The following is a 24,910-nucleotide window of genomic DNA, read 5'->3' as shown; positions in this document are numbered from 1 at the left end:
TTTGAATATTTCACTTGTAAGATTTAAGTTTGAATCTCATTATCAGTAATCATTTTATTTATAAATCCAATGTAAATCCTCTTTAAAACCTCTTACAAGGGAATGAACACAATCATTTGATGCTCCAAAGGATGGGAAAAATGAAACATATCTAACATTTGCTAGTCAGGGGTGCAGCTCCTGAGGTTCCTTTCCTTTCACGTCCCCTTCACAAACCCTCTCATTGTTCCATTCCTTTGTCACTGGAGCCCCTTTACCTAGGCCTTCATCATGATTCAAGGATTGAAACCCATTCCTCAATTTGACTGCAACCATAACTTTCTTAGGTTTTAATTTTTAACTTAATTTTGTTGTGCAACTTCTGCTTGACATTCTGCTCGGCTAACCACCCTGGAGACTTATCGTAAACTTTTTACAACTACGCCTGAAAAATGACAAACATTTTTTGTGGTGTGAAAAGATGTTGGGATTGTCAATTGGCCAAAACATATTGACTTCTAGAGTTTTCTTTCCCTTGTTTTCATTCAGTTGTTCAAGAGAGAGAAAACTATAGTGTAAAATCTAATCAGTTCTAATTTCAATCTGTTGTGTTATTTCTATTTTTTTTATTAGTTTTTTTTTTAAAAAATGGGAATTCAACTTCCATTGGTCAGATTAGTGCATAAATATACGTCTAATCTAAATCTCATACTTGTATTCAATTCAATGTGTAAACTATTGGTTCAAACTTCAACTGTTGAAGATTAATGTATAAGACCAATTAAATATTTTCTTAAGTTGAATGAGGATTACCATCCTTCTTCCTCTTTTCCCAGGCCATAAAAGTAAAGAAACTAAAATAATTTGAACTTCTTTTCTCTTTTGGATTACAATAAGGGTTCAAACCTAAAATTCTCAATCCTCTAGCCGATTCCAATACCATTGATAGTTTGAAATGCTTTAGCTTGTTTTTACAAGAATCTCGGAAGAAGAAATTTGTATATGATTTAAATTTTAAAATTTAGTTCAATCATTTCTTTGATTTCAATGCAAAGAAGTGCTAAAACGCGTTGACCTTTCATTTACAACCTTGTCTCTCAAAGGCAAGAGGCTGCTATTTGTATTGGTTCAATGTGTAACCATTGACTATAAGATTTAGATAAGGTTGCTTCATGGCAAAAAAATTGGGAAGAAAGAAATTAGCAACTCATCGATGACAGACTAGGAAAATTCTATAATTGAAAACCTACTCCAAATTAATTATTCATTTATTAATCTTCTAATTATAGATAAACAATTATCATTTTAATTGTATTTTTTTACTTGAAATTATCAAGATTTGAACTCTAATAATTAAAATTAAAAGTCCAGTATTCTACCGATAAATCACGGGTTATTTTAATTAAGTATTTAAACTAATATAATTTCCTAACCAAAGGTCAAGGTCCATGAAATAATCAACTTAATTAATTGGCTAAAAAATAATAATATTGGTGACAATAATTTTGTATATATTATAGATGTGGCAACCCCTAAGGGCAACTTAAAGTTACTTGAAAAGGACCCAAATATTTTATCTGATAAAGGGTGATAAAGGTTATTTAAGCAACTGAGATTGCCAACACTTTAAAATAAAACCTTAAGAAATCATGTTTATTAAAATAATACTATTAATTATTTGAGATGTGTTCAACTATATTATAAAAACTTATAGATTAAGAAACACATTGACGTGGTGATGAATTTAATAATCTAAACCATAGTCTTATTATAATTATTTTTTATAATTATTATACTAACTTAATGTTAGATGATTTTAATTTTGAAAAAAAGTTAGGATTTTAATTGAATATATATTAATTTATTAAATTCAAAAGAAAATGAATTCATAAGCTTAACTCAATTAATTCATTAAGATATAATAGTCAATAAATTTAAAATTTAAATCCGAACACTCGCAATTTTTTTCCTATTTCAAACTACAATCTCATTTAAAAAAAAGAAAGGAAATATAATTATAGCAATTGACAAAAATTTAGATCTCTATCAACAAGATTTGGTTGAATTAGTAAGATTTGAATATTTCATTTGTAAGATTTAGATTTAAATCTCGCTATAAACAATCTCTCTTATGAACAATCTGAAAACCAATACAAATCTTCTCCAATACCTGCAATTTGCTTACCTTGAATTGAAGAAGTCTTTATTCACCTTAAACTTTCATGAACCAAAAGAATAGAAATTCATATCCCCAGATGTATACTTATTTTGTGTTGCTTTAAGAGTTGAAACTATCAAATTGTAAGAAAAAAAATCAACCAAGATAGGGTTTTCCTTCCCCCCAAAACCAAGATAGTGTACTTTGGATAATGTTGACCAATGAAAAAAAAAACAATTTTTTTGGTGTACTTTTGAAGAATTTAATATTGTGAAATGTAGAGACATTTTCTGATTTATGAAAAACTATGTACCATAATCACCAATGTTTTTTCAAACGTTTTAAGCGATTTACAATAAAGATTCCAAAACAAGTTCTTTGAACTTGTGCCAGCTTTTACATGTTCCTATCATCTTATGTCAACAATGCATAATATACTCTTAATTTCTCAAAATTTGAGAGTTATTCAACATTTTGAAATATTTTTTTATTTGAGAATATTAAAATTTGAATACTGATCATTAAAATTAAAATTTTAATATTTTATTAATAGATCAAATTAAAATTAAATACATCTTAAAATATTTGATACATACTCCAAAATCTCGAAATCAAATTCTCAAATTCAGAATTTTAAATCTCGAAATCAAATTAATGAAGTTGTTTTTATCTATTTTGTTTTGTTGTGTAGAATCAGGAATAAACTTATTATGAAGGATAAGAAGATGACCGATAATAGATTGATTCAATGGATTAGTTCGTTTGTCAACTTTGATAATAAAAGTTCTTGAACTTGCATATATGTAACTCCACTAGTGCTATTCAGACTGTAAAGTGCTTCACAAGTTTTATCTTGTTTTTCTGTTCACTCCGCGTTAAGACAAATATTATTATAGGACCAAGAAATTACACCTAAGAATACCGAAAATTATAACATCATTATAGGGGTGAGAAAAAAATTAAAAAAATTTAAAATTAATTTAAAATTATAATATTCGATTCAATTATGTTTTTTTATTCAATTTGAATCAAATTTAAATATTAAATATATGTATGTTAAGTTCAAATCAGATTTCAAATCGAGACGTAAAAAATTAAAAAAAATCGAACTAAATTAAATTATATATTTTTATTAGTTTTTATATATATTTTAAATTTTTATAAAATAAAATAATAATTTAATATATAAATTTATTTAAATATATTAAAAATTTTATTAAAATAATAAATTAAAATTTTTAAATTTTAAAAACCGATGAATCGAATTGAACTAAATTAATAAAATTCAATTTGAATCGGATCGATTTTAAGAGATAATCAATTTGGATTTAAATTAAATTTTAAAAATTTATAATATTGTACATTATTAAAAATAAATCTAATCTAATCTGAATCATTATCACCTTACATCTTTAAGGTGAAATTCAATAAATATAAAGTTTAAATCATAATATATATAAAACTCATTCTCATATCTTTAGACTGTGAATTTTTTTTTAAAATGATAAGGTGTGCTGCAAGTTAATTCAATAGCCAACTATAACAATTAAAACTTGATCAAGTGGCCATATAATATCTGTACAGCTAGCTATATAATATAGTATATAGTTTGATTAAAAAAAAAAAAAAGCAAAAAGGTCAAATGACGCATGCAGCAGAGTCTCACTCCGTGTTAGACAAGCGTATTGACTAGAAACTTACAATGAAAACAAAGGCCATAGTAAGGCCAGCACCCGTTGAAACTGAACCCTCATCGGCCAAAATACATGGCTACCAAAAGAGAAAACTTTGACTCTTAACCCCATCTGACATCGTCTCTATCTTAGTCTAAGGTCTAAACTGAAGCTTCTGAGATTTCCATTATATATAAGATATTGGTGAATTGGGCGCAATTTTAGCTCTCTCTCTCCATTATAAAATCATTTCTCTTTGCCTAAACTGTGAAACATTGATGTTGATTTCTTCTCAAACAGTATACTTTTTTTTATTTTTATCTTTTTGAATTTAAAAAGAGAATAAAATATTCTTGGAAGTGTAGTTGGGGTGTTGACATTTCGTGCTTGCCTGTGTAAGGGTTGATAGGTGACCACTAGGATATTTGAATTTTGTTTAAACCCAAGTTGTGTTTTGGTTGTATTATAAGGAGGGGAAGATTTTCATGTGAAAAATATATAGTGGGGTTAAGGAGGGTTAAAGGGAAAATAAATTTTCTCCTACAAAAATGGAGGTTTTGTTGACGAAAATCCCCAGCGCAGATGCTGCTGTCAAACAAGAAAAGAATATTGCTCAATCTGTTGGCCATCAAGAAGTTTACACTCCAGAAGTTAGGAAGGTATTGACCCTTATTGCACTGGTGATTTGTTCTAAACTCTTCACAAAATTAACATTTCTTAGGATTATTCGATCTATTGGGTGTCAAATTATCCTACAAACATAGATAGTAATGGATGCAATATCTCAAGAGATCATTGGGGCAATATCAAGTAACAAAATTATGCCTGAACGGCCTTTTGATCCCTGAAAGTGGCTATGGTATTTGTTAATGGATTGTCCTTCTTTGTGTTTTAGATCACTTATATTGGAAGAAAACTTCTCAAAAGTAGTGATCTGAACTCATCATCACTCAACCATGAGGACTTGGAAGATAACAAAGAGGTAGATAAACTAGACGTGGTTCTTCATTAGTTCTTAAATTAAAATTTTTTTGGTACGCCTCATCTTTACAGTTTCGGATACATCATGCATATAGTTGTTGATCACCACTCTCTTTTTTAATACTAATTTGCACAATTTGGTGTTTGGATCAATAAAAGTTGATAATAAAAGTGTGGGGTAGTTGGAGTCAATTGATATTATGTCGAGAAGTTCGGTTAATTTCTATAAGATGGATGTGATACTGAAATCAAAGAATCTGGTGTCCAATTAATGCAAATATATAACTATGTTGACCAGGTGGATGAACTTGAATCCGCAAAGGCTGAGATGGGTGAGGTGAAGGAAGAAAATGAGAGATTAAAGATGATGTTAGAGCAGATCCAGCAGGATTACAAGTCTCTTCAATTACGCTTCTTTGAAATCCTTCAACAAGGAGTTGCCAAGAAACCTACAGACTCATCAGCTCCTTCTCATAATGGTGAAGCTCCAGAACCTGAACTTGTTTCTCTTTCCCTTGGAAGAAGTTCAACTGATTCCAAAAAAGTTGAGAAAACAACCAGCTCTAGCAAAACTAAAAATGTCCCAGAGATCAAGGCCGGTCTAACTCTTGGATTAGACTCTAAATTTCAATTGTCTACAGAGATTGTGTCAAATCCTAGCCCTGAAAACAGTTCAGAAGAACCAAAGGAAGATGATGCAGGAGAAACATGGCCACCAAGCAAGACTGAAAAGACAACAAGAAATGGGGATGAGGATCAGGTTACACAACAAAGCCACGTGAAAAGAGCTAGGGTTTCTGTGAGAGCTAGATGTGATGCACCAACGGTTAGTATTGAACCTTAAAAGAGTCTTTCCAGTCTTGGTTGTCGAAGATTTTTTTTTTGAATTTTGATCATTTGGACAATTCAGTGTAGAACAAGAAAAGCTTAAGTATTAATTTCTTTCTTTGCAGATGAGTGATGGATGCCATTGGAGGAAATATGGACAGAAAATATCAAAAGCAAATCCATGCCCGAGAGCTTACTATCGTTGCACAGTTGCACCAGGATGTCCAGTGAGAAAACAGGTAGATTTTTTGTTGGGGCCTTTTGGAAATTCTCTAGATTTTTTCTGTGGGAACAACTGATCACAATTTTTTCCCTCTGAAACTTGGTGATAGGTGCAAAGGTGTTCTGAGGATATGTCCGTTTTAATCACAACTTATGAAGGGAACCACAACCACCCACTTCCAGTTTCAGCTACAGCCATGGCTTCCACCACCTCAGCAGCTGCGTCCATGCTATTGTCTGGCTCTTCAATATCTCAGCGGCCAGGCCTCAGTTCCACAGCCACAAGTACTCTTACAACTGAACTCAATGGATTAAGCTTCAGCCTCCATGATAATTCAAGAGCAGGACGGTTCTACTTATCAAACTTTACCTCACCTTTGTTCCCAACAATTACGCTAGACCTCACCGCCTCTCCTTCCTGTTCATCTAATTATTTCAACGGGTTCTCTACAAACTTCCCTACAACAGCAAGATTTCCTTCAACAAATCTCAACTTTTCTTCATCAGAATCCAACATTTTACCTACAGTTTGGGGCAACGGCTACCCTGCTTACGGTGCAACACCCTATAACCAAACTCACTCTGGGAACCTAAACCTTGGAAATCAGCAATGTCTAGCTTCTCAAAAGTCATTGACAGAAACCTTAACCAAGGCAATCACATCAGACGCAAGTTTCCTATCAGTAATAGCTGATGCCATTTCATCAATGGTTGGTAGCAGTGCAAAACCTGGAGACCAAACCGATCGAACAGTTGAAAGTTTTGGTCAGAGTTTGATGCAGGCCATTTCTCAAAATTTATTGACACAGAATGGGAAGGAATCATCATCTGCACCAAGCTACTTTCAAGGATTGACATCTTTAAGTGCTCAAACAGGGAGTTCACTTCAGTCCTCATTGACTTTTCCAATTTTCAACAGTGCCTCAACACCGGCTTCTGATGATAAAGAACGCAGGAATTAATTTATGGAAAAAAAGATTTGGTCCTTTGAGATTGTTATACAATACGTAGTGTTTTGCCAACAAGAATCAATTATGAATATTCTTAAGTGTTAAATCTTTTCATTTCTTGTTTTTGAGGTTTATATACATAGTTTATTTGAAAGGAGAAGTTGTTGATGTTGGTTTTACAGAGACAAAGAACAAAAATAAACTCATACGAATGAATAACGAGAATATGAAATTGAAATGTTGTTAAACTTCTTTATTCGATATAACTTCCTTTAATACAAAAGGATTTTAACCAAAAACTAGAATGATTGCTAGTAACAATGCATGATCTTCCTATTTGCAAGCCATAAACAAAAATCACTAACACACAACTAACTTCCATAGACCACTAACACAACTAACTTCCTAAAATTTTGGTCAGACATGGCATATTCAATTTCACCGCTTTTTATGCACATCTCACTCTTTATCACACATTAGTAGCTCATGTCTGCATAATGTAGCTGATAAGGCATTCTTAAAACACTCATCCTCGCCTCAATAGCTGCAAAGACCTAGTTTACTTCTTAAAGCTTCAAATCTAGTTTTGGATAGGGCTTTGGTTAACACATCTGCAATTTGATCCTCAATTCTGCACTAAAGTAAACTAAGTTGGCATCGGAGTGTCAACACAACTTATAACTTAGGTTGAGACTAAGAATGACTTATCCAAAAATAAGATGGGCCTATCTTTGGTCCAAATCCACTAAATAAATGCATATATAAGGTGGGTTAAAGTAGGAAGATTATGTTTACACTAATTGAAAAAGAAGAGATTAAGATGGATGAGATTATGATTAGATTCATTATTATGTAATCTGCAAGAGTAAATGGGTTCACATGCTAGTCCCTTAATTTTAGGCATGATTCTAACAATTCAATTTGAAAGTTTCGATGTTGGAAGGGATGTTCCTAGCCTATTTATTTTCCATTATTCTTTGAAAGAAAGCAAAATAGAGTTTTCTTTATCCTTAAGCAATCTTTTAGATTAATTTTCAAGTTTTGTATCTTTTAGGTGAATTTTCTAAAATGGTGAACTTCTATTGTTCAGTATCCTTGATTAGAATTCTTAGGGTGGTGTTTTTGTATTCTTTAGTATCTAGTCTTGGTGATGAACTTTTATCCCTTTTAATCCAATAATCATATTCTACCATTATCAAATTATTGTGAGTTGTTTTCTTTGTGAGCCTTTTCTATTTATAGTTACTCTTTAACATCTCAACCATCAATTTTCAACATCAAATTTGTATCAGAGCTATTGTAGGTCATCATCGTCAAGCACCAACAGAAGAGGTTGAAACTAACACCAACGTTACAGTAACTACCAATATTGACTTAAGAGATGCCCTCATAGAAGAGATGCAGCAATAGATCCTTCAACTACAACAATAGCTACATATACAAAAAGAGAGAAATGATATAATGAGGAAAAAAAAGAAGAACGAAGAAGATAAAGGAGAGGCCAATTCATACCATAAAAATAATAATGATTTTGATGATAGCACCCCACCGTACCCACAGTAAGTCAAAGACTATTTACGTAGAAACTAACTTCAACCTAGCATATTTAATCTGAAGATAGAGATTCTTGAGTTCGAAAGGAAAATACAACCTGAAGAAGTCTTAAATTGGTTACACACGGTGGAATGCATATTTGAATACTATGATGCCCTAGAACATTGCAAGGTGAAGCTAGTGGCCATTAAACTTAGAAAGCATACATCTTTTTTGGTGGAAAAATCTAAAAAAGCAAAAAGAAAGAGAAGGTAAGAGAAAAATTACAACTTAAGGTAAAATGAAAAGAGAGTTGAAGAGAAAGTATCTTTTAGACAACTTTCGATAAGTTATATTTCTTATGCTCTATAACTTGAAGCAAAGAGATCTCTCAATGGAGGAATATACGACTAAGTTTGACCATCTCATGCTAAAATGTGAATTGGTAAAATAGGAATAGCAGACTATTGCCTGGTATTTTGAAGGATTGAAGATTGAGATAGCTAATGTGATGCAACTGCAACCTTATTGGACTTTTAATGATGTATGCAAGCTTGCCTTTATGGTGACTTGACAACAAAAGGAGGCCCATGATAGCAATTTGATATTTGAGTCTTGAGAAGGCTATATCAATAAAAGTGGCCCATTCATGATTGTTGTTCCTTCTAAGCCTATTCCAAAGCAGTTCTAAAAGAAAGATGAAACCTCAACAAGCAAGTTTCAATCTAGTTTACAAACTAGAAGTTGTTTTAAATGTGAAAAGCTTGGACACATTACCTAAAAATACCCAAACAGAACGATTGCGGCTTTAGTAAAAAAAATACTTAGAAGAAAATGAAGAGGAATTGGCTGAAGAGAATCAAAATTTTAAAGAGGAGAAAAAGGTAATATATGGCAATTATAGAGCATCTTTAGTCATACAATGCTGCTTGAGTACTACACCTACTAAGAAAAAAGATTGGTTGTATAAAAATGTGTTTCACACTTGGTGTACTACCTATGAGAAGGAATATGATGTTGTAATTGATAGTAGAAGTTTTAAAAATGTAGTTTCTACCTTTATGATGCAAAAATTAGACCTCAAGATAGTGGATCACCCTTAACCATGTAAGTTATCTTGGCTACAGAAAGAGAATGAAATCAAGGTTAGCAAAAGGTGTTTAGTTTTATTTTTTTATAAGAAAATAATAAAAAGATGAAGTGTGATATGATGTATCTTCGATGGATGCTTGCCATTTACTACTTGCAAGACCTTGGTATTATGATAGTAGGGTTATTTATGATGGTTACCACAACATTTATATATTTATGAATGATGAATGCAAAATCATCCTAGGCCTTATCAAGCCCATGGTGATATCAAAACCAACCAAAGGGAAAAGAAGCAGCTTGTTTACCAAGGTCAATTATAAAAAAAAAAATTAAGATAGGTGGTACTATATATGCATTGATGTTGATTGAAGAGAACAAAGATAGCTAAGAGCCTCTTACAATGATACAACCATTATTGAAAAAATTTTAATATATTATTCAAAAAGAGTTACTAACTAATCTACCACCAATGAGAGATATTCAACAGTACATAGACCTTATCCTATGAGCTGTTTAACCCAACAAGGTAGCCTATAGGATGAGTTTTAAAGAGCATGCGAAGTTGCAACGCCAAGTTGATGAATTGGTAAGAAAAGGAATGGTACGTGAAAGCATGAGCCCTTGTGTAATCCCAGCCCTTTTGGTGCTTAAAAAAGATGGATCATGGATCATGGCGCATGTGTATGGATAGTAGTGCAGTTAATAAAATCACAGTTGATTATTACTTTTTTATTCCATGCTTAGATGACTTATTGGACCAACTATACGGAGTAATTATTTTTTTTAAGATAGATCTACGTAGTGATTATCATCAAATCAAAATTAGGCCTAAAGATGAATGAAAAATAACCTTCAAGATAAGGGATGGTCTCTATAAATGGATGGAATGCCTTTTGTTTTATCCAATGCTCTTAGTACTTTTATGAGATTTATGAATTATATCTTTAAACATTGTATTAACAGATATGTAATAGTATATTTTGATGATATTTTGGTGTATAGCAAATACGATAACCAACACTTAAATCATTTTTATCAACTGTTTTGTATATTAAGGGAACAAAAACTTTATGCTAACCTTAAAAAGTGCAGTTTCTTTACTTTCAACCTTATGTTTCTAGGATTTGTGATGTCAAAAGAAGGAATAAAGATGGATCCTATAAAGTTTAAGGTAATTTAAAATTAACTAACACCAGCATCTCTGTATGATATCCGAAGCTTCTATGGCCTTGCATCTTTTTATAGCCACTTTATTAGGAGTTTTAGCTTTATTGTGGCTCTCATCACCAAATGTTTGAAGAATGAAAGTTTTAAATAGATAAAAAAAGCTTAACACAGCTTTGCGCTCATCAAGACTAGGATTACTGAAGCTTTCATCTTGTTCCTACCAAACTTTGATCAAGTATTTAAGGTGGAATATGATGCATCCAATTCTAGAATAGATGCTGTCTTAAGTCAAGAAAAAAAGCTTAGAGTATTTTTCAGTGAGAAGTTTAATAAGCCAAGAAAAAGTATTCAACCTATGATAAAGAGTTTTATGCCATATATAAAGCTTTATTCCATTAGAATCAGTATCTCTTTTCTAAGCCATTTGTCTTATATTCAGATTATGAGACCTTGAAGTTTATCAATAGCCAGCATAAGCTCAATCAAAGGTATGTAGCTTGGGTGAAATTTCTTTAAGCCTACAATTTCACTATCAAACATAAATCAAAAACTTAAAATGTGATGGCAAATGCTTTAAGTTAAAAGCACTCCTTATTGGGGACTATGGTTGTTGAAGTTATTGGATTTGATGTGATCAAAGGACTCTATGAGATAGATCCTTACTTTGATCGAATTTGGGAAGAATGCAAGCAAAGATCACACAACTAGTTTTTGTTGCATGATGGATATCTCTTCAAAGCTAACAGCTTTTACATCCTTCATGTTCCTTGAGACAAGCCTTAATCAATGAGACTCATGATGGTGCATTAGGTAGATACTTTAGAAGGAACAAGACACTTGCTATTTTGTAGGATAGGTTTTATTGATTGAAAATAGAGAGAGATGTGATGAAACACTTTGAACGATATAGAGTGTGGCACATTACCAAGAGTTATGATTAAAATATTGGATTGTATACTCCACTACCCGTACCTAACGCTTCTTAAGAGGATGTTAGTTTGGACTTTGTAGTTAAATTACCTAAAACTTAAAGGAACAAAGACTTCATCATGATGGTTGTGGATTGTTTTTCCAAAATAGCCCACTTCATTCCTTGTACCAAAACTACAGATTTTCTCATGTTTTTTTATTTGTATTTTAGGAAAATTATGAGGTTACATGGAATTCTTAGATTTATGGTGTTTGATTGAGATTTTAAGTTTTTTAGTCATTTTTGGTGCACCATTTGAAAGAAGCTTGGCACCAATCTCAAGTATAGTTATTCTCATCTTCCTTAAAAAATGGTCAAACGAAGGTAACTGATCGCAACTTAGGCAACCTTCTAAGAAGTTATATAGGAAAAAAATCAAGCAGTGAGATCTTGTTTTACCTCCATTAGAGTTTGCCTACAATCGTTCACCAAACTAAATCACTGGTTGCAGCCCTTTTATGATGGTGTATGGTAATAATCTAATTAACCCTTTAGATTTAGTTCATTTTCTTACTAATAAATAATTTAGTGAAGATGTAGAAAAAATGGCTAAGGGTATTAATGATTGCATGAACAAGTGAGAGCTATGATTTTGTAGCAAAATGAGAAATATAAAAAGCCAACAAACAAGTATAAAAAAATGTGAAGTTCAAATAAGGTGATTTGGTGTGTTTTAACTTACGAAAAAAGAGATTTTCTTCAAGAAAGTTTGGCAAATTACAAACTAGGGAGGATGGCTCATTTAGAATTCTCCAAAACATTATGGAGAATGCTTACAAGATAAAGCTTCCCAACATTTATAGAGTATCTTTCATTTTCAATATTGTTGATTTGTCACCCTACCATGGTGAGAAGACTAATTCAGATTTGAGAACAAATCTTTTCCAACCAGAAAAGATTGACACTAGAATGTCAACATAACTTATAACTTGAGCTGAGACTAAAGAGGATTTATCCAAAAATAAAATGGGCCTATCTTTGGTCCAAATTCATTAAATAAATACAAAAATAAGATAGGTTGAAATAAGAAGATTGTGTTCACATTAACTAGAAAAAAAGAGTATAAAGATGAATATGATTATGGTTAGATTCATTATTATATAATTTGCATGACTAATGAGTTTACATGCAAATCCCTTTATTTTGTGTATTATTCTAGCAATTCAATCTAAAAGTTTTCATGCTGGGAGGGATATTTCTAGCCTATTTATTTTCTATTATTCTTTGGTTGAAGGCAGAATAGAATTTCCTTTATCCTTAAGTAATCTTTTAAATTGTTCTTCAAGTTTTGTATCTCTTAGGTAAATTTTTTAGAGTGATAAATTTTTATTATTTTGTATCATTAATTAAAATCTTAGGGAAGTGTTTCTGTATCTCTTAGTATCTAATCTTGGTGATGAACTTTTATCTTTTCTAATCTAATAATCATATTTTATCATTATTTGAATTATTGTAAGTTATCTTTTTTGTGAGCCTTTTTTATTTGTAGTTACTCTTCAACATCTCAACCTTTAATTTTCAGCATCATGAATTCACCTTTTTTTTTGTATTTCTCTTAAGAACTATAACTTGATCTTAAAGTATTTAGTTCTGCCATGAAAAATAAGATTATTTGATATTAAAATTATAGCTTAGTTATCTATATGAATCTGTGTTGGCTCTTTCTCTTCCATGTGTAAGTCTACAAGTATCTTCTAAGCCAAAGTGCTTGATTCACAACTACAATGGCTGCAACATACTCATCCCTAACTGTGCTTTAAGCTATCACTTCTTACTTCTTTGAGTACCATGGGAACATTCCTGATCTAAAGCTAAAATAAAAACTTGTTGTGCTTTTCATGTCATCAATTGAACCTGCCCAATCATTATTAGAATAATAATGGAGTTTAAATCTTGACAGTCAAAATATTTGATACCATAATTTACTATGGCTTTAATATATCTAACAATCATTTTAACAACTTGAAAGTGTACCTCACTAGCATAATGCATGAATCGTGAGAGTAGGCTAACTGTAAACATAATATCTTATTTAGTGGCTGTAAGATACATCAAACAACCAATCAAACTTTTGTATTGACTTTCATTAATTTTGTGTGATTCATCATCCTTGCTAAATTTTTCCTTCTGATTCATTGGGGTATTTATGCATTTGTAGTCCTTCATACGAAATTTCTTAAGTATTTCCTCTATATATTTCTTTTGGAATATGAATACTCCATCTTGATTTTGCTTAACCTTCATTCCTAAAAAATAAGACATTAAACTAAAATCTATCATCGCAAATACTTTGAGCATTTTAGCCTAAAACTCATTTATTAGCTTTTCATTACTTTCTGTCACAAGCATGTCTTCAATGTAAATAAAAACTATGATTAGATTAGCATTAGTTTTTTTTACATACAACGTAGCTTTACTTAGGCTTTTAATAAAATCAAGACCTAGTAGGTGTTTATCAATCTTGCTACACTAGGCCCTAGAAGCCTATTTAAGGCCATACAAGGCCTTCTTTAATAAGTAAACCTTTTTCTCTTGTCCCTTGACTTGGAAACCTTATGGCTACTCCGCAAAGATCTCTTCTTACAAATAACCATTTAAAAATGTAAATTTTACATCCAACTGGTAAACCTTCCATCCCTTTTCTATTGCCAAGGCAAGTAGCATTCTGATTGTATCAAGTTATGCTACTAAAGTAAAAGTTCTAGAGAAATTTACTCCAAACACTTGAGCATACCCTTTCACAACTAATCTGATTTTATATTTATTTATAGAATCATCTGCATTAAGTTTGGTTCTATAAACCCATTTGGCACCTATAGGTTTTTTTATCTTGAGGTCTATCCACCAACTTCTAAATGTCATTTTTTTTAATCATTCTAAGCTCTTCCTTCATTGCTTCAATCCACTTGTCATCTTTTTCAGCCTCTTTAAACTTTGTAGGCTCAAAAATAGCAACGTTGCACCTTTCATAAATATCAGACAATGGTTTTGTACTTCTGACTGGTGTTTCACCTATGTCATCCTTAGGATTTTGCTAAAAATTTGAATGCTGCTTTTTTTCTGACTTTTTCCAATTCCATTGTCTATCCTTCATAAACTTAACATCTTTGCTCACAAGAATTTTTCATTTTGGGATTGAAAATTTTTGTAAGCCTTGAATGACCTACTATATCCAATAAAGACTCATAGTTTTGCCTTTTTATCTAGTTTGTCTCTTTTTACCTATGGCACATATAAAAAACATATGAAACCAAAAGTTTTTAGATGCTGTAAGTCTGGTTTATAACCAAACCATGCTTTAAATAGAGTTATTTTCTATAGAATTTTGGTTAGTAGTTTGTTTAGTACAAAGACTGTTATGTTTGCAACTTCTGCATACAATTTCTTTGGTAACTCTTTTTCATATAGCATACACATTGTCATCTCCATTATAGTTTTGTTTTTCCTTTCACTGACTCCATTCTGCTGTAAAGTACAAGGTGCTGTAAATTGGTTCTCAACACTAGCTTATTCATAAAATTTGTTAAACCTATCAAAAGTGTATTCCTTCCCACTATCTAACCTTATTACTTATATTTTACAATCACTTTGATTTTTCACCCATACTTTAAATTTTCAAAATACACCAATAATCTCATATTTGAATTTAAAAAAATAAATCCAACAGAATTTGGTATAATTATTAATAAATACAATATAGTACTTACTGCTATTTAAATATGGTGTATTTTGAGGTCCTCTAACATCTGTGTGAACCAGTTAAAGCTTGTGTGTTACTTTCTATGCAGTTTGAGAAAAGAAACTTTGAATTGTTTATCATACTGACAAGCCACACAATCTATCATCTTCTCTTTCGATAATGGCACTCATTTCACTAGATTGTGTTTTTACATATAAAAGAGTCTAACATGATAGAAATGCCCAAGCCTCCTGTGTCATAAATCTGTATTGCTTATGTTACATAGAAATGCTATCTACTCCTCTTCCATTAGATTCAGAGCAAAGCTTTTTTCTCTCATTTTTATCTTAAATATATCTATGCGTTTTGCATCTTTGATCTTACACCATTTGTCTTTGAATAATATTTTGAAACCCTTTTCAAGTAGTTATCCAACACTAAGTAGGTTTTGATCAATGTCAGGCATATATAAAACATTAGTAATGTATTTCAAACCTGTTAGGCTTTCTATAACCATTGTTCCTTTGCCCTTGATTGCGATGTATTCACCATTTTCAATCTTGAATTTAAAAATGTTAGTTTTATCAAGTTCCTTAAAAAGCTCCTGATCATTTATCATATGGTTTGTACAACCACTATCAATAAGCCAATAGTTATTAGAACTATTGTTCGTTGCAAAGCATGTTGCAATAAACAACTGCTCTTTCTGATATTGTTTAACGGCAACGTTTGTTTCCTTTCTATGCTTATGTGACTTGCAAATTTTTTTCATGTGCCTAATCTGACCATATTTTCTACATTGAATATCTGGCCTCCACCAGCATTTCTTCTACAGATGATTGGTCTTTTTACAGTGTGGACAAGGTGGATAAGTTCAATCCTTACTTTTGTTGTTGCCTACATTATTGCTAGGCTTATTGTTGTTTTGCCTCTTATTGTTTTTCTTTTCTTTGCCTCTTTCTGAATATTGTTCTTTTGCTTGAAAAACACCCTCTGTAGAATTCTTTTCTCTCATCATCTTTTTTTACTTTTTGTGCCTGCAATGCATTCACCAACTTTGCCAAGAAAATGCTTGACAGATCTTTTAACTCTTTTAAAAAAGAGATTTTAGCTTCATATTTCTCAAGTAATGTAACAAAAATTTTTTGCATAATTCTCTCATTAGAAAAATCCTTACCAAACTGTCTCACATTGTTCACAATATTGGGTAACTTGTCAGAATACTCTTTAATGGATTCTGACTCTTTCATTCCTTACATCTCGAATTGTCTGATCAAATTTAGCACCTGCATGTTCTTTGTCCTTTCATTGCCTTGGTATTCCATCTTGAGATACTCTCATATCTCTTTTGCTGATTATAGGTTCATAATTCTTATGAATATTATGCTTGAAATTGCAGAATATAAGCAAGCTTTTGCTTATGAATGCAACTAAAATGTTGTTCAACTTCTTCATTCAATGCAACTTCCTTAAATACAAAAGGATTTTAACTAAAAACTAGAATGATTGCTAGTTATAAGTCACGATCTTCCTATTTGCAAGCCATAAACAAAAACTACTAACATACAACTAACTTCCTAAAATTTTGATCAGATATGGCATTTTTAATTTCACCACTTTTTACGCACATTTTATTCTTCATCACACATTAGCAGTTGATGTCTACATAATGTAGTTGATACATCCAGAATAAATCTTAAATTTAATTAGTAGAATATTCCTTGCTTCATTTTTTGTGAGCTAATAATATTTTTATTTTTGAAATTATAAAGTAATAAACTTCTATATTTAAAAAGTTTTAAAAATATATAATTGTTGTAAATTATAAATATCTGCAAAGATAATATCTATTAAAAATTCTTTCTCTTTATATTTCTCTTTTCTTATCCAAATGGTTTTTTTTCTTTTACTAAAAGATACAATTTTCACTTTATTTTAAAGATATAAATTTATAGAATTAATATGTATAACTTTTTTTGTTTTTCATAGAAATATAAATTTTTTGTCAAAAAATATTTAAGAATAAAGGAAAAAAACTAGAATTTTATTAACATTTTTATTTAATGTTAGATTTGGAATATGAAAATGAAATGGATGTGGGATGGATTTCCAGATATGGTTTCTATTTAAAGAAAATGTACGGTAAATAACAACGTTTGATTGAGTATTTTGTTGTACAATAGAATAGTTAATATATAATTAGAGCCACTAAAACTGGTTTACCTTCAGCTTAGATTTTGGTTTGTCGAGGATGGATTTAAGCTCGTGAGGCAATGAGTATAAAATAAAATTAAAGGGAAACAAAGGGAAAGAACTTATTATCCTTCCATGTCCTTTAAAATCTAATTAAATTTTACCAATTTCCCCAAATGATTAAAGACAGAAAATTCATGTAAGAAGCTTATACTGTTAGACATAACTTTCATTTTAATTTGTTTTGTAATATTTCATTTCATTAATGGAGTATAATATAATATTAGTATAATTATAAACTAAAATTTCCTTCCCTTTCTATTCCTGGACGCTAGTCCTTGACACTATGTATAGCTTCAACCCTAGATATTATGAGAATGCATTGTACGGTATATCAGTAGAAGCTTGAACTCGTATCGTTAAAATGATTTTTATAAAATAAAATCGTGAAAATTTTAAATTAAATAAAAAAATATCTCGTAAATTAGATGTGGATCTGCACCCTACAACCATAATTCCAATCTTTATTGAACCAGAACGTTTCATGTTCCTTCTATGTTACACATGCTAATGTTGACTTAAAAAATGTCATAGTTGCAACTGATAGTAGAAAATAACAAGTAGCAAAAGTTTTCAGATTTCTACCAAATGCATCTGCCAATTGGGCGGGGAGAGACCTGGAGGCATGAGAGACCGAGGGCTCGCAAGCAAGCTATGCTTTTCTTCTTGATCTAGCACTTGCTTTCCCATTGGATTAGCTGTTACTAAAGTCCCATCAACAAAGAGTGGACAATGGTGGAATCGGCAGTTGGCCCAGAATTTAAGAGAAATTGAGTGTGTGTTGGTTCAATACTCCTTCAAGCAGAAACTATATCAATCTTCTTATCATGTATAAAGGGTAGTTGAATGACTGAATTTTCGACAGTTGCAGACTCATTAATCCATGCAAAGTTGCCACCAGATGTTGAAAATTCTTCACCTTGCAAGACCCTTGAAAAGCCAATTCCCGGTGAAGGCTGGAAAGTTACTCCTGATGAACCTAAATCATAAACTTGACTTTCAATATACCTTTCTTGAAAATTGTTGTATAAAGATGAATACAACCGACTTACCTTCCCTGGTAGGCACAGAGGAATCAGCAGATAAAGGCATTATATTTGATTGAAGGCAGGGCATTGGAGGAGGATTCAGTATAGGGTAAGTCAGAGCAAGTTCTGTTTTCCAGGGTGAAACTCTTTGCGGACGATTTATTGTATAAGTTTCACCCCATCTCACCTAAAAGGAATATCAGAAGATTGTTTCAATGTTCCTTATAACTCTAAAAAACATCCTTATTTGCTTTAGCATTTCAAAAAATATAAATGAACATTCTACCTTGAGGCATCTCCATAAGGAACCTGGCCATTTTACAGGATGAGCTTCTTCAATTCCAGCTATAGGACCACTAAACTCACAATAACCGAAGAAAAGAGAATCAAAATCCTGATGCTGGTGTTTTCTGTAAAAATATGAAGAGGAGAACATAGAGGAATCGACAATATTTTACAGTTTTGATGTAGTAATAAAATTATCATCATCCTGAAATAGTAAACAAGCCATAGATACCTCTAATCTGGATGTCCTTTCCAGCCAACTTTAATTTGGTACCTTATCTCTATCGAGTAGTTGTTCTTCACTGACTTCATGTACCGATCAAATGGAATGATGAACTCTGCAGGGCTTGTTCTTGAAAAAAAATAGAATAATATTTAGAGACAAGGATTAGAAATACAAGACTTGGAGAAAAGAAAGCACCACCAAACCTAGGTTTGTAAGATATGGTGAACATGGTTCTTCTCGCTAAGGCCTCCCTTTCACTAGCAAGGACTCCAAGATGCATGCCAGGAATTGAAATCAAGGATGATGGAACATTGCCCTGTGGCTTCATTTCACGTTGTACTCCAACACATAATTCTCCATTCTCAGCTCTAGAATTACATATCAAAACATTGTATTAGTGCCCACCTGGAAACAGAATTCAATCAAAAACATCAAACTCCATTATAAGTTTGAGGACAAAGGCAGACCTTAGAAATATAAATGCATCCCCAGCAGCAAGCCTCTTTGAGTTGACAAAATCCTTCCAACCACTTGTAAGCAAGTGCTTTCGTGGTTGACCTGTCATCCCCAGACATAATGTTAAAAAAATATGAAGGTAAAGTTCATTACCATATTCAGCTATCAAGTATTACCCCTGTAGATATGGCTGAAACGCCACTGGTTTCCATGCAAATCCCTGGCAACCAAACTCCTGGGAAGGATGTTGGATTGACATGTCTTGCCAAACAACAAACTCAAGACCAAATTTCTGTGGAGGAAACCAAAAGGGATTGCATCCCAAGAAGATTAACACGAACCAAAGGTGGGAAACATTGAACTGCATATCGCTTGGGCACAGCAAATCCGCCATGGAGGCTTTTATCCGAGTGAGTCAGGGTTTTACAAAAGGAATGTACAAGGAACTCGGGCTGTGGAGGAAGGGGAGGCTCCATCTCTGCATCATTCTCATCTTGCTGAAATGATTAGATTGAGGACAATAAACTGTTAGAATCTCAACTCTATATCATCAACTCCTTTAATGTAAGACAACAAACAGAATAAGACAAGACTTTCACACACGGCCAAGGATCTTGGATGGAAGATCGCTCCTTGGCAGGTCTATTACCTGATTAGTACACGCCTCAACCTGATCCAACAAAATTGATCTATAATAAAGAAACTAAAAACAGAACAACAGCCACGTGGACTATTGCTAGAGAGCTGGAGTGTTAGTTCATTGATCAAAATTCAAATCCTGACAACCTTAGATGCAGTTATAAAAAAAAAGCTAATAACTAAAAACAGACCCAGAAATAAAAACAGAAACAAGAAAGGAAAGGAAATAATAGTGGGAGCAAGAAGATCAAAGGCGCTTGAAATCTAACAGGTTAGAAAAACAACAGGGCTTTAGTTTCCTCCAAAATCTAGCGATGGAAATTAGAACAAACAAAGCCAGGAACAGACGGAACTTGGACGAGTATAAGCTTGAAGAAAACCTGTTCCAAGTTTCCTTGAGGAAAGTAAAAGACTCGTTCTCCTGCACGAGGAACTGTCACCAAAGCACCAGCACATGCATACCATAGAGCTTCGTAAAGTGCTATTTCAGAGTCTGATGCATAGACAAAAAAGAAATCAAAATAAAATCCAAAGTAAAAAAAATTCCAAACCAAAATTCCATTGTTTTCATTAACAAGAAATCGAAGAACTGAATTTGTTTACCTCTGATGGCATTTAGATTAGTGAATCAAAGACTTGAAGTAAGGGATGGTGGAAGAAGCAAGTAATCATGTCAATCAAGGTCAATATGCATGTTGGTTTTTGTTTTTCCTGCAGAAAAAACAAAATGACTACTTATATAGTGAAATCTTTATCCGATCATAACATTTTTTCCAAGAAAACTTGGCAAGTTTTGATTTGTAGGATTATCATATTGTTAACGTAATCGTCAGAATACAATGTTGTATTACGATTATGATATAATTGTCATGTTATCCTTATTGATATCATCAATAAAAATGAATAAATCTTAACCTTTGTTTATAAATGCTGTACGAAAGGAATTAGGGGTTTGTTTTAAGCTAGCTATTTGTTTGACCAAATAGGAACTATGTGGAAGTGAAAAAGGCTTTTTTTAAAAAAGATATATTTACCTCTGGTAGCAGTGAGATCAGTGAAATGACTATTTTGAAACTCCATGGTAAAGCTGTTTTGAAATGGTACTGTTTGAGGAAAGCTGTTACCTACAGGAAAGAGCTGAGATAGATGGAACTCTTGCTCTTTGGTGAGTGGAAGACTTCTAAAAGCAAGAAAGCGATGGCGGGCTATTACCTCAACAAGGACAGGGATTAATTTCTCGACGACTCTGATGGGTTAGCGGGTAAACAAAGTTGATTGACTTTGCTTTTTGTTTTCCATATAAAGGATGATAAGATATATTTACCAAGGAAAACTTAGTATGATATGGTTTGAGGAATATTATATAGAGAAGCTAGAGCCAACTCCCTTAATTCTATGCCAGTTTCTGTATTCCGATGGTGTCCATTTCATATAAAATATGAAAATTATCATTACAAAATTCTTCAACACATCAAATACAAAACACATTTTTTTAATTTTGTCAAACTCACATAATTTTTGTTAAAATTTTAAATTATATCATTTTCGTATAATTTTCATATCATAAAATTGTATCGTATTTAAAATTATCTAAAGTGCTTAATTGTCTTATAATTATTAATCAAATTGATAATTCAAATAATGAAACTAAGAATTATTACTCTGCCTCTGTTGTCAACTCTTTTCCTCCTACAGTATCTTATGGAAGTGTGGAAAAGTGTCTTTTGATGTCAATAGATTTGGTAATTTGGAATAATTTCACATAAAATCTCAGGTCAAGTAAACCATACGTTTAAGATTCACAAAACCTATTTCAGTAAATGAAAGGATTCTGTAACAAATAATATGGAAACTTTTCCAACCAAAAGAAAACAAATGGAGATATCATCAAAACATCCTCTTTAAGGACGAAAAATGCTTTACAAATAAGGTTAAAGCATATGAATATGATCCTTATCCAAAAAACTAGGGCATTTTATTGGAAGGTATACAGGATAATAGAGCCAATGCATCTTTACTGCTTCAGATTTTCCAACAGCTTCTGCTACCAGGTATCCTGACAATAATGTATGCTGTTGTAAGCCCTTATAGCTAAAATCCTGAAAAAGAGGAATTTGAGGCTTACTTCAGTTATACAAGCATGCAACAAATTCCCACTCTGAAGTTATTAAGTGGCTGAGCCTCTGAGGCATAACTTATGTAGTAGCTTCAACCATCCTAAAACAGTTTAAATTCCCTCTCTGCCACTGTATCAACAAATGGGGTTGAAAGGAAAAATCCCTTTCATGGGTTTGTATGACAAGTTCCTTTAATATGGCAGTGGCACCCAGAAAACTGCAGACAAAAAGATCTTAGCTGCCATTGGTACAAGAGAATACAAGCACTACAAGGTTTGGGTTGAATTTTACGAGTAACTATGTACATTGGAACTTACCAACATCCATGCTGACATAGCTACACTATGAAACCTTCAGTAGTTGATGAAAAGCTTCTTGAGATATATCAACAGAACCAACACGCTTCATTCGCTTTTTTCCTTCTTTTTGTTTCTCTAGAAGCTTCCTCTTTCAAGTAACATCCCCGCCATAACACTCTGCAAGGACAATCTTTCTCATTGCTGAGATTCTGAATCCAGCACAGAAAGGCTTAGAGCAATGAAATTTACACTGTAGTTAACCTTTTAGGAACCTTAAGGAAATATAAAAAGGAAAGACACATTACTTATGTCTCTCTTGCAATAACCTTTGATCCAATTGCAGCTTGTATGATTATCTCAAACATTTGCCTGGTCAGAATTGGATCATATGAGTAAACTTTAATCTAATTCTTATGAAGTTCATTTTAGACTTGAAGTCAACAGACCTGTCAATGAATTTTTTAAGCTTGCCAACCAGTTCACGACCAACACATTGATGCCTTCAAATTGTGAACAATTGTGGCCATGGCATCAACTGACCGTCCGTTTAGGAGGATATCCAGTTTCACCAAATCAGATTGTTGGTGTCTGTAAACAACAACAATAAATGTGTCAATAACAGGCAGTAAGAAGCTCCTATTTGTGGAGTCACAGAAAAATGACATCAGCATAGGGATATCAATAAAGAACATTGAATATCCAATCAGGAGTAAGTATATAAAATGCCAGAAGACTACTACTTCCCACATCAGTATAGGGATATCAATAAAGAACATTGAATATCCAATCAGGAGTAAGTACATAAAATGCCAGAAGACTACTACTTCCGCCTAGGATTTTACTGAAAATTTAGGCCAGATCAAATGGCATTATGCATTGGTAGCAATCCCAGGGAATCAGGAAATCTATCTAGTTGAAACCAGTTTATATGTTAGAAAACTTGATCCCTGAAGCATTATTACAGGACATTAAATAGCATATTGCAGCCTTTTGTATGCACCAACCACAATAATGCTGGGCCCTATGCCCATACATGTGTGTGTGTGTGTCTTGTGAGAGAGAGATGGAGGGAAAGGCGCTTACTCTGAATCCTCATAGTCAAAGAAGGCATAGCCAGACATTATACTCTTCAACTCATAGTAAAAGTCAACAACAATTTCCCTCAAAGGTAGCCAATACTTCATAAAAGCCCGTTGACTTATGGAACAGTTTCTCACATGGTACTTTTACAGATATACAAATTACAGTTTTTGAATCTAATGAACAAATATGAACAAAAATGCGCAGAACTCGATTTGCTAAATTGATGGATGATGGAGAACAAAGATAAAAGAAAGTTTCATAATCAAGGTGGAAATAACAATTACTACTACGACTAAAGGAGCCAAATTCTGCATCATATATTTTAATATTTCATTCATTAACTCAACTATGAGAACCAGCCAGCAGATTTTTCCACATGAAACCTAGATAAATAGAAACTATTTCGCACAAGATTTACCCATTGTCAAATCTGAAAGTGGAGGTCAAGAAATCATAATGGCAAAAATTACCTGTCGATGAATGTGTACTCCAGCTGCTGGCCTCTCAGCTCAGAGCAAAGGGTAATAACAGGCCGCACATACCTACAAGTAAGCAAAAGGATATAAAAGAATAAAACCTTTGCATGCTGCAGAAAATAGATAGCAAATGGGTATGGGAGCTTACTAGGAATAATAATAGTTGCTATTACTGTAGGTTCCCAACAAGCTATAACTCGTTTCTAAGGATTTGAGGGCAATGCAGCAGGATTCTGAACTTCTACTTTGCTGCATAAGATCAGGGGATATAAAGCACATTAAATGCCACTTTATCCAAAAAAACGAGATTACCAAAGGCCACCATAATATGTACCTTTCATCAGAATACTCAAAAAATATATGGAACAGCTGGAACAGTGGAAATAACATGAGCTTTATACTCCTACATCCATAATACAGACAAAATGTTATGACTTGCAAACCAAAAAAGAATATCTAGGTAAATGGACAAAATGGAAGAAAAAACACCTGTTCGAGTCTTTGACGAAAAACATCCATGCGAAGTAAGCCTAAGAACCCACACCTGCAGGAGGAGTACACGACACACTACAAATTATTCCATTGTAAAAATGCAAAAGTCTCCATAATTCAATAGCAGAAGAAAACTACTCGACTTTTGGTACTAAGAGATGAAGTCATAAAATATAACACAGCAGACCTAAAACCCAGTCCAAGTGCTGTGCTACTCTCCTCACTAATAGAGGTGCTGGCATCATTGCATGTTAGTCTTTCTATAGCCCGGTTAAGTGCATCAAAATCAGATCCATCTGCAGGGTAGAGACCAGAAAACACCAT

At 32.5% G+C, this 24,910-nt stretch overlaps 3 protein-coding genes and 2 pseudogenes across 4 annotated transcripts; 1 reads left to right on the top strand and 4 right to left on the bottom strand.

Annotated features, from left to right (window-relative positions):
* The first annotated feature begins 3,566 nt into the window (after positions 1-3,566).
* Positions 3,567-6,945, top strand: LOC111300545 (WRKY transcription factor 72A-like). Its single transcript, XM_089746832.1, has 5 exons — positions 3,567-4,471; positions 4,711-4,792; positions 5,090-5,617; positions 5,745-5,858; positions 5,952-6,945. Exons 1-5 carry the CDS (start codon positions 4,359-4,361, stop codon positions 6,801-6,803), a joined length of 1,689 nt encoding a protein of 562 aa, XP_089602958.1. The 5' UTR covers positions 3,567-4,358; the 3' UTR covers positions 6,804-6,945.
* An 8,582-nt stretch (positions 6,946-15,527) lies between these two features.
* On the bottom strand, positions 15,528-16,103 carry LOC149513733 (uncharacterized; annotated as a pseudogene).
* A 1,860-nt stretch (positions 16,104-17,963) lies between these two features.
* On the bottom strand, positions 17,964-19,589 carry LOC111300953 (auxin response factor 2B-like; annotated as a pseudogene). Its single transcript, XR_016330142.1, has 6 exons — positions 19,492-19,589; positions 19,228-19,392; positions 19,073-19,150; positions 18,800-18,923; positions 18,538-18,700; positions 17,964-18,464 (listed from the first exon to the last, which is right to left on the bottom strand). The product of XR_016330142.1 is annotated as an auxin response factor 2B-like (transcript).
* A 169-nt stretch (positions 19,590-19,758) lies between these two features.
* Positions 19,759-21,199, bottom strand: LOC149513732 (auxin response factor 2-like). Its single transcript, XM_089748101.1, has 4 exons — positions 21,154-21,199; positions 20,452-20,612; positions 20,082-20,150; positions 19,759-19,977 (listed from the first exon to the last, which is right to left on the bottom strand). The coding sequence occupies exons 1-4, from the start codon at positions 21,197-21,199 to the stop codon at positions 19,759-19,761; spliced, it is 495 nt and encodes a 164-aa protein (XP_089604227.1).
* A 1,641-nt stretch (positions 21,200-22,840) lies between these two features.
* On the bottom strand, positions 22,841-24,910 carry LOC149513731 (translation factor GUF1 homolog, mitochondrial-like). Its single transcript, XM_089748100.1, has 8 exons — positions 24,774-24,910; positions 24,584-24,638; positions 24,462-24,497; positions 24,282-24,343; positions 24,089-24,160; positions 23,619-23,732; positions 23,022-23,123; positions 22,841-22,904 (listed from the first exon to the last, which is right to left on the bottom strand). Exons 1-8 carry the CDS (start codon positions 24,908-24,910, stop codon positions 22,841-22,843), a joined length of 642 nt encoding a protein of 213 aa, XP_089604226.1.

Source organism: Durio zibethinus, chromosome 18 (genome assembly GCF_047325235.1).
Source record: "Durio zibethinus cultivar Kanyao isolate XHJ-2024 chromosome 18, ASM4732523v1, whole genome shotgun sequence".
Lineage (NCBI taxonomy): Eukaryota > Viridiplantae > Streptophyta > Magnoliopsida > Malvales > Malvaceae > Durio > Durio zibethinus.
Note: the sequence above shows the minus strand (reverse complement) of the source record. Positions and strands in the feature narration are given on the sequence as shown.

What these genes read in the sequence shown, in the direction of transcription:
- LOC111300545 (XM_089746832.1), top strand. Translation starts at nt 4,359, where the DNA reads ATGGAGGTTTTGTTGACGAAAATCCCCAGCGCAGATGCTGCTGTCAAA. An exon ending in ACTTGGAAGATAACAAAGAG is followed by an intron (nt 4,793 to 5,089) that starts GTAGATAAACTA and finishes TATGTTGACCAG; the next exon opens with GTGGATGAACTTGAATCCGC. An exon ending in CTAGATGTGATGCACCAACG is followed by an intron (nt 5,618 to 5,744) that starts GTTAGTATTGAA and finishes CTTTCTTTGCAG; the next exon opens with ATGAGTGATGGATGCCATTG.
- LOC149513731 (XM_089748100.1), bottom strand. Translation starts at nt 24,910, where the DNA reads ATGGTGTTTTCTGGTCTCTACCCTGCAGATGGATCTGATTTTGATGCA. An exon ending in TTAGAAACGAGTTATAGCTT is followed by an intron (nt 24,161 to 24,281) that starts GTTGGGAACCTA and finishes GCTTACTTGTAG; the next exon opens with GTATGTGCGGCCTGTTATTA. An exon ending in TTTGACTATGAGGATTCAGA is followed by an intron (nt 23,124 to 23,618) that starts GTAAGCGCCTTT and finishes TGTTGTTTACAG; the next exon opens with ACACCAACAATCTGATTTGG.
- LOC149513732 (XM_089748101.1), bottom strand. Translation starts at nt 21,199, where the DNA reads ATGGAGTTTCAAAATAGTCATTTCACTGATCTCACTGCTACCAGAG. An exon ending in TGATCTCACTGCTACCAGAG is followed by an intron (nt 20,613 to 21,153) that starts GTAAATATATCT and finishes TCTATGCATCAG; the next exon opens with ACTCTGAAATAGCACTTTAC. An exon ending in CATCCAAGATCCTTGGCCGT is followed by an intron (nt 19,978 to 20,081) that starts GTGTGAAAGTCT and finishes TAATCATTTCAG; the next exon opens with CAAGATGAGAATGATGCAGA.